Source organism: Meleagris gallopavo, chromosome 1 (genome assembly GCF_000146605.3).
Source record: "Meleagris gallopavo isolate NT-WF06-2002-E0010 breed Aviagen turkey brand Nicholas breeding stock chromosome 1, Turkey_5.1, whole genome shotgun sequence".
Lineage (NCBI taxonomy): Eukaryota > Metazoa > Chordata > Aves > Galliformes > Phasianidae > Meleagris > Meleagris gallopavo.
Window position 1 is genome coordinate 56919917 of NC_015011.2, and position 13227 is coordinate 56933143.

At 38.2% G+C, this 13227-nt stretch overlaps 1 protein-coding gene across 3 annotated transcripts; it reads right to left on the bottom strand.

Moving 5' to 3' along the window:
• Positions 1-2643: 2643 nt before the first annotated feature.
• On the bottom strand, positions 2644-12801 carry RECQL (RecQ like helicase). Of its 3 annotated transcripts, XM_031554921.1 has the most exons (12): positions 12675-12801; positions 11928-12126; positions 11101-11267; positions 10491-10572; positions 9592-9699; positions 8761-8909; positions 8532-8649; positions 6815-6953; positions 6342-6433; positions 4476-4695; positions 3504-3633; positions 2644-3356 (listed from the first exon to the last, which is right to left on the bottom strand). In XM_031554921.1, the coding sequence occupies exons 1-12, from the start codon at positions 12744-12746 to the stop codon at positions 3168-3170; spliced, it is 1665 nt and encodes a 554-aa protein (XP_031410781.1). In that variant the 5' UTR covers positions 12747-12801; the 3' UTR covers positions 2644-3167. The 3 variants fall into 3 exon arrangements, with proteins under 3 accessions (XP_031410781.1, XP_019471525.1, XP_031410785.1); XM_019615980.2 differs by lacking the exon at positions 9592-9699; XM_031554925.1 differs by lacking the exon at positions 2644-3356 and having other exon boundaries at positions 3504-3656.
• Between the last annotated feature and the right edge of the window lie 426 nt (positions 12802-13227).

Here is a 13227-nt window from a genome sequence, read left to right on the forward strand (position 1 = left end):
ATTTGGCTCTCGGCTGAATTCAGTCTCAAAGGAGTTGATGAAAGTAATATCCTGGTTATTGAATTTCTCCAGCAGCAATTTGTAATCCTGATATTAGTGAGATGATGTATGACTGCTGTCAAAGTAAACCTTCCTGTTGGCCTATGATGTCAGAGACAGATATTGGTGGTATGGCAGTGAAAGTTGAACCTTCCCCTCAGTATTCTATTACATTTTGTTCCAGTGCAACGGATGGAAGCATCTGACATGGAAATGCATGTGAAGCCAAGGTGTGTCACTGGATTCCACCATGTGGAAAAAAAAATGGTATCCATTGACCATCCATTGACCATCCATTGATGCTTACTGAATGTTTACAGAGACCTAACAGGGCTGTGAGCATAGGGAGATGGTGGGCGGTGCGTTTCAGCAATGGCAACAGCGGGTCACAGGGGCTGGTGCAGTTTTCACAAGCGTGGCATTCAGGTTCTTGTTCAGTGCTGGGGAAAATGAATAGCTAACTGTGGGGACTATGTTGAAAAATAGTGTTCTGTAGGTGAGAATTTGTGCTATCAAACAGTGTTAGCGTGCTGTTTGTATCTATGACTTCCATGAAAATAAAGAGTAGGAATTACATTTGGAGCACCCTACGTACATTAGGTCAACGTACATTTATGTTCTAGTTTACGAGAAGGGGGAAATCTAGAACCCTTAGTCAAGGAAAGGACTAAACTTCACGTGAAAAAAGCTGAGTGCCAAGGTTTACAAACTGGTGGGAGCATAACACTTAATTACCTGCTCAGGTGCAGTCCACCAGGTGGCTGAAAAAAAGGCAGTGTCACACCCATTTTTAAGAAGGGGAGAAGAAAGAATAACCCAGGAAAATACCAACGTGTTAGCTTCACCTCTGTGCCAGGGAAGATCACAGAGCAGATCCTCCTGGAAGCCATGCTAAGGCACGTGGAGGAGATGGATATTATATAGGATAATCAGCATGGCCTCACTAAAGGTAGGTCCTGCCTGACCACCCTTATGGCTTTTTCTGATGGCATAACTGAGTCAGTGGACGAGGAAAGAGCCACTGGTGTTAGCTGTCTGGACTGTAAAAGGCCTTTGACAAGGTCTTCCAAAACATCCTTCTTTCCAACTTGGGAAGAATTTGATGGGTGAGGAAGTAGTTCTGAGATTGTATCCAGAGAGTGGTGGTCAGTGGCTCAATGTCCAGATGGAGCTGGATGATGAGTGGTGTCCTGCAGGGGTCTGTACTGAGGCTGGTTCTTTTTAACATCTTCTCAGTGTCATCAACAGGGGCATCGAGTGCACACTCAGCAAGTTTGTAGATGACACCAATCTGTGGGGAGCAGTTGACATGCCTGAGGGATGGGATGCCATTCTGAGAAACTCAAGCAGTGGGCCCAGCTGATCCTCTTGAGGTTCAACAAATCCAATTACAAGCTGTTGCACCTGAGTTGTGGTAACCTCTGCCACCAATACAGGCTGGGGGGCGTGAGGATAGAGAGTTGAGGCTCTGGCAGATGGTGAGATGGGCATGAACTAGCAATGTGCCCTCATAGCTCAGAAAGCCAACTGTATCCTGGGCTGCATCATAAGAATCATGGCCAGCAGGGTGAGGGAAGTGATTCTGCCCCCTCACACTGGTGAGACCTCAGCTGGAGTATTGTGTCTAGATGTGGAGTTCTCAGTACAGAAGAAACATAGACCTGTAGGGGTTTGTCCAGGAAGGGACCACAAAAATGATCCATGGGATGGAACACCTCCCCTGTGAGATCAGGCAGAAAGAGATGAGGCTATTCAGCTTGGGGAAGAGAAGGCTTAGGGGAGACTGATGGGTACTGAAAGGATAGGTACTGAAAGGCCTCTAAAGGGGGGTTATAAGAAAAAAGGGGACAGACTCTTCAGCAAGCTCTGTTGGGATAGGACAAGGGGAAATGGTTTCAAACTGACAGACAGGAGATTTAGATTAGATGAAATGAAGAAGCTTTTTGGTGGTTCCCCCCATAATAATAATGGTGGTGAGGGACTCAACAGATTGTTCAGAGAGGTGGTGGATGTCCTTGCCCTGGAGACATTCATGGTCAGGCTGGAACAGACTCTGAGCAACATGACTGAGCTGGAGCTGTCTCTGTTCATTGTAGGGGAGTTGAACTACTTTTAAGGGTCCCTTCCAACTAAACAATTCTGGATTCTATGATTCTACTTCTCAGTCATTATCTCTAAGTGAACATTCTAGGTTACGTGCTTACTGAAGCTCTTAAAAACTCTGAAACAAAGCAGTAATCATCCAATAAATACAGGGTGTGGTTCTTGAACAGTAGCTGCAGAATAGAGAGGATCAGTACAATCCTTTGTGATACAATAGCTGGAGTTCTAGGTTCAGATTTAGACTTTCTTGTAAAAGAAGCTGATGCAATATACTGAGTCCAGCAAAATGCTTCTAAGCTTCCTCATGGCTTGGAGATAATTGAATTTGTTCCACATTAAGAAGAGAAAAAGGCTGGATGGCATGGGAGTGTTGTCATCTTGCTGTTGTCTTTAACTATCTCATGGTAGAGCACAGGAGCAATGAGGCCCAGCTTGAGCACAGTAAGAGATAAGACACGAGGCAAGAGACAAGTCACAATAGGAAATAAAAGCTCTAAGAAATTTCCGTTTTGTTTTTTATTTGTTGTTGTTATGAGCTGGTAAAACACCAGAACAAGTGCTGAGAAGGGTTGTGATATCTCCATCCTTGGGGAGAAATGAAACCGAGTGAGATGTAGCCCAGAGCACAATGTTCTTAGAGAACTGAATTTGAGCAGTGAAGTTGCATTGGACAAGCTGGAAGTCCCCCTTCCAACATGTGTGATTCTGCAACATTTACAATAGTAGTTACTATGAGCTACATTTTCTAAAGAGTTAAGAAAGGCAACACGATAAATATTTACGTATTATAGCTGTTGCTGTATTGTAAGATACACACCTGTTATTTGATATCAAGCATTTTTCTCTTGACCAGAAGATTTTTGCTAGATTTGAGGATTTTAAAGATACTTGGTTCCCTTTTTTTAACTTACTTTTTTAAAAAAATCACATACAAAACTCCGTTACTAAAATACAAACTGAGCTTACATGCTGGACTGTCCATGGAGAGGTAAACATAATGAGATCCTAAATGCAGTTTGTGTTACTCAGTCAAGAACTACAGGTTGGTCAGCTCCCCCTGCTTGAATCTTAGGCTTCTTTGCTTTTAAGTTAGTTCCACAGTTGTGCCGCTTACGTTCTTGTGACTTCTTCACTGCTGAATCTTGGGTAGTCTTTGAAACAGTCTGAGCATTTTCACTGCTTCCTTCTGAATTTGAAGACTCAGATGGTTTGTTCTGTAAGTCATAAACAATCCTATTAAAATTCTTACAGTTTTCTTCTTTTCTAGTGTTCTCATGCAAAAGAGATGATAGCTATTTTAAATGCATTGAACAGATGCCAACCTCTTAAAATAAGCTCATGTAAAGTACAGATATAAATACCCTGTAAATGCTTTTCTTGCTGGCTGTCCCTTGTATTGTGACGATGTGTGCCTCGTTTTTCAGCAGACCCGCTTTTGGTCCTATCTTCAGGTAGGATATTGTAGCAAATGCTGTGAAGCTGAAGTCTTCCCTGAGTAAATTAAATTGGTTTCACTTGAGAAGGTTGGAGACAAAGTCAGCATGCAGGGGAAAAATAGGACACGTATAGTAATTGTTCTGATTGATGTTTGAGGTGGCAGCAGCTTGATTCTGTTTCACTTAGCCAAGTAGATAGTCACTTAATCTGGTCAGTGGTTAACATAGTTTAGTTTGTGGACTTTTATACATATACAAACACCCCTCCCCATCTTTTGGAATAAATGTAGGAAAACAAAGAGAAAATATAATCACTCAGCTGCTCACCCTCTCCAGACCGTAAAAACTAGCTTGTAAAAGAATGCAAAAAAAAAAAAAATCATAAATAATGAGATTACATACTTGACTTCATGTATGTTTCTAAAACTATATCAAAAGACAAAACATACACCACAGAGAGCCATGTTAAAGCAGTACTTTTTCACTATGCTTTCTTAAAATTTGAGTGCCAATTTCCACATTAGTCAGCCTGTCCTATCTTAAATTCTACGTGGTAACCCAACTTACTATGCTTATCCATGGCATATAAATAAGATTCACTATAAATAGCAGACTTCTCCAACACAAAGCTTCCTGCAGATCTAAAAGTTCCACTTACATAACTGCAGAAGCCTCCAGCTTTTTAAAAATTGAGAGAGACACAGTGTTTCAAGTGTTCCTACAACTTCTGTTTTAACTTACTCAAATAGAAATACAGTAATCCCCTGTTTGTTTTGTAAATACATTAAATGATCCTGAAGGAGGTGACAGAACATCCATTAATATTATATGGGAGCAACATGACAATAACAAAAAATGGCTATGAATTGTAAGAGAAGAAAGTAATAATCTTCATACCTCAGATACTGCTGCAGCAATAAATGGGCAATAATTCTCTCCAGTTCCTCTCGAGGGAGCTTTGGGGGAGTTACTTCAGCCACCCTGAGTTTTGATAAACCTTTTCCAGACCAAGCATCAATTAACTTCAGTGGAGTGAGCTTCTCACTCATGTTTTCTGCTTGCTCAAGTATCTTGATTAGATCCCTGCAGTACTCTGTGATATCCTTTTGCTCAAGTGCTACAAAAATCAATAATATTTAAAATGCAAATTATTTATAGTTAGTTTCCATATGTAAAGTAGGTGCATATATATATATGTATATATATAAAAGTACTTCTATATAAAAAGATATATCTATAACTACATACATCTATGTGCCATATAATGCCAATGCTTTCAGTGCTTTGTTTTGTTTGTTTTTTGAACTGTAACTTAACAAACTGATCTGTAACTTTTCCTCTGTCCATGTAGGACTTTTTCTAGTCAAACTTACACTTACATTTCTAGTTCATTATTAAAACTCTGATCCTGCAAATATTTTTAGGTGTTTGTATTACAAACCACACACAAATTATTTCAAGGACTTATTTACAAAGCATAATATTTGTACAGTAGCTATTATGTTGTTCTGCAACTAAATTCCTTTTCCTTACCTATAACGTTTATTATAGAAAGATTAGAGAGCAAAGAGGAACTGAGGAACAAGGCATGTTTCTTTTCTCAAGGCACTTACAAAATAAGAGATAAAAATATATTTAATTGTACAAATTAGCTTCATCATGTATAATTAAATTTTTCAAGTACTCATCACTACATTATTCAACGCTTACACAACAGATAGAAGACAATGAGTTGGTATTTTCCACATTTTACACATTTTATCTGGTATTCAAAAAATTTTAAAGGTGTTTTTATGTCTCTCAGAGATGCCCAAGATTAGTTATTTCACAGCATTCTTCTGAAAGATTTCTCAGCTTTATAGAGCATTTCCTATGTCTAAGCTAAGGGTTCCACTTAGTAAGCATGACAACAAATACTTTGTACGTTTTCAGAGACTCACAGATTTCTGGATGGGCACAAAAAGTGACAGTTAAAACAGCAACAATTACCACAACAGTGTATTTTAAGCTAGCTACCCAACAGTGCTTAGGATGCTTGCTGGCAAAGCAATAAAAGAAATTAAGTACCAGAACTGTATTCTACTGAAGCCATCCTCTTTTACCACACAGCAGGACTTGTTTCAGCTCCTCTACCAAATTCCCTGTATGTCTGGCCCATATGGTCCCACTTATAAACCCAACTTCCCTCCAAAGAAAAAGCATACTCCAAACAAACGCTGTGCTATTAGGGCTGACATGTAGGATTTTGCTACATTAGTGTGCTCAACTGTCATACGCACAGTTCTATACAGGCAGGACTCATGACCATGCAGTACTGAAATCCCTAGAGATTTTACCAGACAAGTTGTAAAAGTGCAAACTGTGCCTTCTCAGAGCTTAAGTGTGAACAGGTTGATGGGGAAGGAGCAGGAGAATTCCTGGAAATGCAGCTTTCACACCCCCAAGAAAACCCTTAAACAAAACAGGACCCAAACTGATCTCCCCTATGTCTCATATTCACTTCTGGAAGCAGATGAACTGCTAAGCCTGAAAGATATCTCAGGCAAAAAGCTGTAATACAAAGATGCATCCTGCTAAATACTCTGTAATTGGCAACAGAAAGTCAGTGAAAACTGATCTCCATAACAGAAGTTGCAACTGGGTAACAGGCGATGTATCAAGCGTACTTTACAGAAGTTGCTCACAGTCACACTAAACTAGATTATTTTTTAAGCCAACCTTTTCCATGTGCTCTGTCTTTATTTGTAAAAGCAAATTACTTACAGTTTTCTCTACAGCAGTTATCACACATTCTGTTGCAATTTGCAGACTCCCATACTTCATCAAAATGACGGGCTATGAGCACCCGGCGGCACCTGAAAGAACAGAAGAGCAGAGAGGGGCTATAGAATACAAATTTATATGCAAGTGTTACAAATCATGGAAGTGGTGAAAAGAAATTATCCTGGTAAGCTTTTATCTCAAAGCAAACATAAGAAGTGTCTCAGGAAAATCAGAAGATAAATACCGCAACACGGCATTCTCTGTCAGTTTCACTAAGAGAAGTAATTAGCTTTCACTAATACTAAAAACTGCTCTGTAAACAGCATGGTTAAAGCAGGAGAATAAGTATGATTTGCAATTCCAATAGAATGAAATAAATCTTTTAATATAAGCTCATTCTTAGACTGAGCCCAACAAAGGCTGCTCTGAATGCTATTTAAAAACAAAGCCATCAAACAACTGAAGTAACTTACTTGTTCATATTCTGGCAGTAAGACACCATATCATACAGCTTCTCTTGCCCCACATTTTCCATCACTACCATTGAGCTGATTCTGAATATATCTCCGAAACCATAATACAAGATGCAGTCAGCTTTTTGGTCATCCCTACCTGCAATACATTAAAACAAACAAAAGATGTAGACTTTAAGCATAGTCTGGTACAAATTCTAATCACATCTTCATTGGCTTTTGTAGCCTCACACAGAGTACACCACCGTAACACACTACTAAGTGTAACATCAACCAATAGAGAACAACATGATACAGACCAGAAACAAAATAGATTTAGAGCAGTCTTTTACAGCTACATAAGCAAACTGAAAAGTCTGTGGAAAGAAGGTTCTGACTCTTGAACTATTAAAAATAACACTGACGTGATACAGAAATTGAATGCAATCACCATTTTCTCACCCTACATCTCTTGGAAAGTCCTATTCAAATATATTCTGAAGCCTAATTCATACTCTATTAAAAGATACTGTGACCCTCAAATACCTTATTAGATATTCATAATGAATTAAGAATTATGATTAAACAAAATATTCCATTTAAAACCAACTGTGACTTCTACAGCTGAACTCAGATAATCTCTTTCTGTTGGCCACCCCCTCCTGATGATGCAATGGGTACTCTCCTACTGTTTGCAAGATCCAAAGAGCAGAAAGGTTCTAAAGAGCATACACTTGATAAGAGTTTAATATAAAAAAAGAGAGGAACTACTTCACTTGGGCAGCCAACTGGGAGGAAAAGGAAAGTTTCATAAACTAAGTGATATGTTGAGGCAAATGAGTAGCAATACTTAATGAATCCCCCTCAGAAAAATCCCATTTAAATTAAGTAATGGAAAACATACAAAAGCCTGCTGTAATCACCCTAAGCTGATAAAGACTGTGAAACAACTACTTAGCACCTGTAAGACCCTGACTTACCAATATTTATAATTCATGTTAACTCCTGCGCTATCTAGAATGAAACAGATAAGCAGAGAAGCAGATACAAACTCCTGCAACTTTGACGGCTCTTAGCTTTTAGGCCAGCAAACATGTTCTAGCATAGAGAGAGTTAAAATCTCAACCAACTGCCCTTTGAAAAACAAACAAACAAACAAAAAAACTTTCCTCCACATACACTGAAATCTGTTTTTGAAAAAGAACATAAGCTAGTAACAGGAAACAAACCAACCAAACAGCACTTTTTAAAAGCTATTCCAGCTATTTAATGCTGCTGTACAGTGATTAATCATTAAAATTCATTGCGCCAGGCCCCCTGTTCCACTTGTATTTCTGTGGCCAGCAAAATTCAGACAGAGATCACACATCATCTAGAGATTCTGAGCAGATTACACATCCTAGTTGCTGTGCTAAGGAAAAAAAAAAACCTTCTGTGACAAGTCTGATCAATGTCATGTTGTTCTGGTAAGCCACAGATGCCAGAAAAATCAAATAACTCAAAAAAAATCTGAGTAAAGGGCTGGACACTCTGCTATTTTTGCTACGCTGCAGTACAGAGGCCTGAGATCCATGAAGATGTTGTAAAGCACATACAAACTACATTCATGGAGGGCAGAGTGGTGTTCATACTTTGGAACTCAACTCAAAGACAAGATACTGCATGTAGGTCTGAAATGAAAGCACAATTTTATTAGCCAAACAGATGTTAATGGATGCTTTGCTGTTTCCTACAATACCTGCACGTCCACTCTCCTGGTAGTAATTCTCCATTGACTTGCTCATTGAATGATGAATTACAAACCTCACATCAGGTTTATCAATTCCCATGCCGAAAGCAACAGTTGCCACTACAACCTGAAATAAGGTTAAGAAACCATCAAGTTACAATTTGTACCAAGGTACCAACACGGTACCAAGTTACAATTTGTTTTAATGAGACAAATCTGTGAGAAATATCTGTTTAACCTGAATTTGATTTGCTGCCCATCCTTTATGAACTTTGGTCTTGTATTTAGCATCCATGTTTGCATGATAAGTTCCTGCCTTGATTCCTAGTTTCTGCAAACTGATGGTAACTTGCTCAGAGTCCTTTTGAGAAAAACAGTAAACAATTCCTGCATAAAAGAAAAAGATGCCTTATTGTAATGACCATAAAAAAAAAAAAAAAAAAAAACCACCCACCCTACAATCCCCAATCCTAAGGAAGAAAAAATTGTGAAAAAAAGTTTTATTAATTTACAAATACCTAGTCAGTAAATAGTCTTTGTGCCTTTTCAGTATGCAGTATTGGTTTAGCTTGTAGGTTAAAGAGAAAAAATGGATTCCAATCTGCATAATCATGGCAGTGATTACGATCAAGGAAGACAATGCTTTTTAGTCCTTATGTGAAGTAGTCCTTTACTAAAGGGGCCCATTAAGTCTCCTATAGCATCTGATATCTCACCTGAGACTTCAGATAAATCAACTTCTTGTCAATTCGGGCTAAATCTAAGATCATACACAAACTCATGCAGTTTTTAATCATCTTAGTACAGTTCTGTATACAGGGAGCTGCCCTGTATACACAGGTACAAAGTTGTCCATCAAGGACAAGCAAAGACCGCTGCTCCAGAAAACTGGGATCTGTTGCTCTTGTAATATATTACTTTTGATTTGCAGGATATATGTAGGGTGCTCCAAAAGTAATTTCTCCTACTTATTTCCATGGAAACTACAACACATACAAAGAGCACAATAACACTATTTGATAGGTCAAATTCTCAAAAAGCAAACACTATTTTTCAACATAGTCCTCACCATCAGCTGTGCATTTTCTCCAGTGTTGAACAAGAACCTGGATGCCGCACTCATAAAAATGTGCGCCGTCATTCAGAACGTGGTTTGTCCATGTCACTGTCACCACTCCTGAAACACACCACCCACCACCTCCACCTGTGCTCACATCCACTGTTTGGTCTCAATAAACGTTCAGCAAGCATTGACAAATGTCAACGGGTGCCATTTTTTCCACATGGAGGAATTCAGTGCCACACCTTTGCTTTATACACACTTCCAAGTCAGACACCATTCTGTCAGACTGCCCTTCTGCTGCCATCTGCTGTAGGACAACAAAATGTAACAAGATAGTGGTGGGAAGGTTCACTCTCTGCTGCCATATCACCAATGCCTCAGGTGTCATGGGCCAACATAATAAAATAGGAGGCCTTACTTTTGGAGCAGCCCTCATAATTTACTGAATGCACAAAGTCCAGCTTTTACAGTTCTGCCTTCATCAGAAGTGCAATTCACCATTCATCCATCCATTCTGGGCACTGAATAATACATGAATCTTATGATCAAATACAAAAAAGAACCGTTAAATTGTTAGTAAGTATATTAACACAGATTATACATGGGAAATGTATGAATTAAAAGCATAGAGAGAACCTCTTTTCTGACTTGTTTTTACAGTCAGAAAAATTGCTATTATTCTTACCTGCGTAAGCACTGTTCTACATACATCAACACTGTATCTTCTGAAGTATTAAAACAGATATAAATTATAAGAAAAATTAAAAAGTATTGAATGGAATGAGTAATTACTCAAGGTACAGATCTTACTAAATTTGGAATTTCTATGTAAGTTTAAGGATCACTTGAAACAATTCATGTAATGCTAAATGCTATTTATAATAGTACAGTTTTATATCGTTTACCTGAGAGCCCTTTGTATCTTCCATTAATGATCTTAACAATGTCCTCAATGAAATCTTCATTATTTGAAGGTTTATGCCGAACCTCAAAAACATAATACATGCATGCCAGAGAGGTTGGTAAGCAATCTGTTAAAACAATGCTTTTATCCTACTTCTCCAAGCACTGTAAATACAATTGTTCTGTCATTTAACCAAAATGGCTACACTCTCATTACTAAGAGTCAGATTACGTCTGAAAAGCTCACAGGATGAAAAGGAAAACTAAGATCCCATGAAAAACAGAAAGTCACTGTCATACAATGCAGTACAACACATTAATTCACGCCTTTTGTAATGATAGGAGTTTCCCAACAGATTGCAGCAGCCTGAGCCTGCTCATCTACGCCTCCCCTGTATACAGTCCTATTTGCTAAGCCTTGCTCAGAAAGATCAGGGCAGCCCATGTTCCTAGGAAAATGACAGTAGATCCAGATGAAGTCATTAAAGAGCACTGCCACTCCGCTGCAGGCTATAGCTATTATTAATATATGTAACTGACAATCTACCCTGTAATTCATCAGCTGTAAGTTATAGAAGATAATATGGCTGTGATGCACTTAAACAGACACACCTCATAGTAAAGATTAGGCCGGTTGAAAGACGCAGTAAAGGTGATGCATTTCTGAACATGTAAAATATTCTGAGCATCCTTTAAAACATGATTTGTAGCAGTTGCAGTTAATCCGATCAAGGGAGCGAGGGGAAACTGTCTTTTCAAGATACCAAGGGATTTGTAGTCTGAGCAAGAATATAAAAAGAATATTAAAATATTATTACATTGCATTAAACAACATACAGATTACTTTGCAGGTATTTTTAAAATCTCTTGGTTGGGTTTTGTTTTGTTTTTGTAAACACAGCTTTGCGAATAAACAAGTAATGTAGAATTTGGATAAACAGAACAGAGTATACTAAGGAAAGATTCAAACTACTTTATGAGCAATTAAAATGTATTTTATCAATTCCAAAGGCATTATCATCACCTAACTATCTTAACAGATCACGAGACTTTGCATCCCAGAATGAGATCCTTTACCTCCCCTAGAGTGCTAAAGACTGGTATACAAAATTGCACATTTTTCCTGTAGCAGAAGACTAGAGATGACTGCATGGGCTTTATTAAAGATGATATCCAAAAACTGTTTCAATAGTAGTTTTTTTGGAATACTAACACCAAAAAGGACATTGAAATAGCTCCAACTTGAATGAATCTGGCTACTGGACAAGGATAGAGTAGCTTATGAACAGAAGTTATTGAGCTAACACACATTCCTGTCATACCTAACTATGGAATTATTTACTTAACATATGAGGAAAGCACTTAACTTTATTTCAGGCCTAATTTATTATTTATCGATGCCTGAATGACCCTGTAAATTGGATTTCTAAGGAGCATACCTGGCCTGAAGTCATGGCCCCACTGACTGCAACAGTGGACCTCATCTACAGCAATGCGAGCAAGACATCCTGCTTGATAAGCTTTCTCTAGCTTTGACATGAACATTTTGCTCTTTGCAATCTTCTCTGGGGTCACATAAAGGAGCTTCAGTTGTGAATTTCTGTCTAGCATCTGCGTATGAACCCACTTCACATGTTCCTGTTCAAAACAAAAGGAGAAATCAGGCGTGAGGAAACTAGGACAACACACTGAAGTTGTTTACTGCTAGGATTCTTAAGAGGCTATTGACAATTCATAGGAATAAACCAACAGACAGATAAACTGTTACACAATATTTCCACTGCTGCAAGTCTTTGCAAAAGACCACTATATATAAAACACTAATTTTAATACTTGGAAAAATCTTTCACATAAGTCTGAAAAACAAAACTATTCAATTTTTGTTCTTGCTTCAGCATCTGTCGTCAGTATTTTCCCATTAAACTATAATGTATCAAGCAAACCTGTGATACTACAAGTATAAATACATAATCTACCTATTCCATGAAAGCTGTTGGTCTAAATGTGCCCTTGTTATTAAAACAAGAATGCTATAAATTCATTCATGTTACCCATACCACAGCACACAGCTGGCAATATTCTGTTGATGGCATTGGCTGCTAAAACTGTGCCATTCAGTGTTCATAAATAACAGAAACAGAGGCAAGATGCAAGCTTGGGCATAAAATCTTAACAGATAAACATACCTTACTGCTTGAAGCATTTAATAAAGTTGCAGAAATGCCGAGCTGTTCCAAAACCATGAGCTGATCTTCCATAAGTGATATCAAAGGACATATCACAAGTGTAAAACCTGTAATAATAAATTATCTGTGACATCTGAACCATTAAGTTTGCATGCTGTCACTTCTAATACTTCTTCTTTTTTAAATAATGCATCAATCCTGTTCTGTTAGAACTGCCTAATAGGAGCTTAAACTTTATATACTTAGTAGCTGATTCCTCTCCTAGATAGCTGATGAATGCAAGGTCACATAGGGACGTTTGATTACCTGACTACAACATGCACCTTCTCTTAAAATCTAGAACTAAGCTTCAAAAAGCAGAGTATAAGGACTAATATACAAAACAAAGCAAGTTCGATTCACAGCTGTGTCATGAGGTGACACGTAACTAAGCAATGCTAGGTACCGATACGCTTGATCTTTGTAAATAAAGAAACTTCCATGCAGTCAGATGGGTTATTTTTTCCAAAAGAAGTTTAAAAACTACAGCTGGATACTTGTTTTTTTTTGTTTT

Excerpts from the sequence above, each read along its gene's own strand:
- RECQL (XM_031554921.1), bottom strand. The coding sequence starts at position 12,746 with ATGGAAGATCAGCTCATGGTTTTGGAACAGCTCGGCATTTCTGCAACT. Across the intron at positions 11,268-11,927 it reads GGGCCATGACTTCAGGCCAG|ACTACAAATCCCTTGGTATC; the intron begins GTATGCTCCTTA and ends ATTCTTGCTCAG. Across the intron at positions 9,700-10,490 it reads AAGATACAAAGGGCTCTCAG|GAGTGGTGACAGTGACATGG; the intron begins GTAAACGATATA and ends GGTGTGTTTCAG.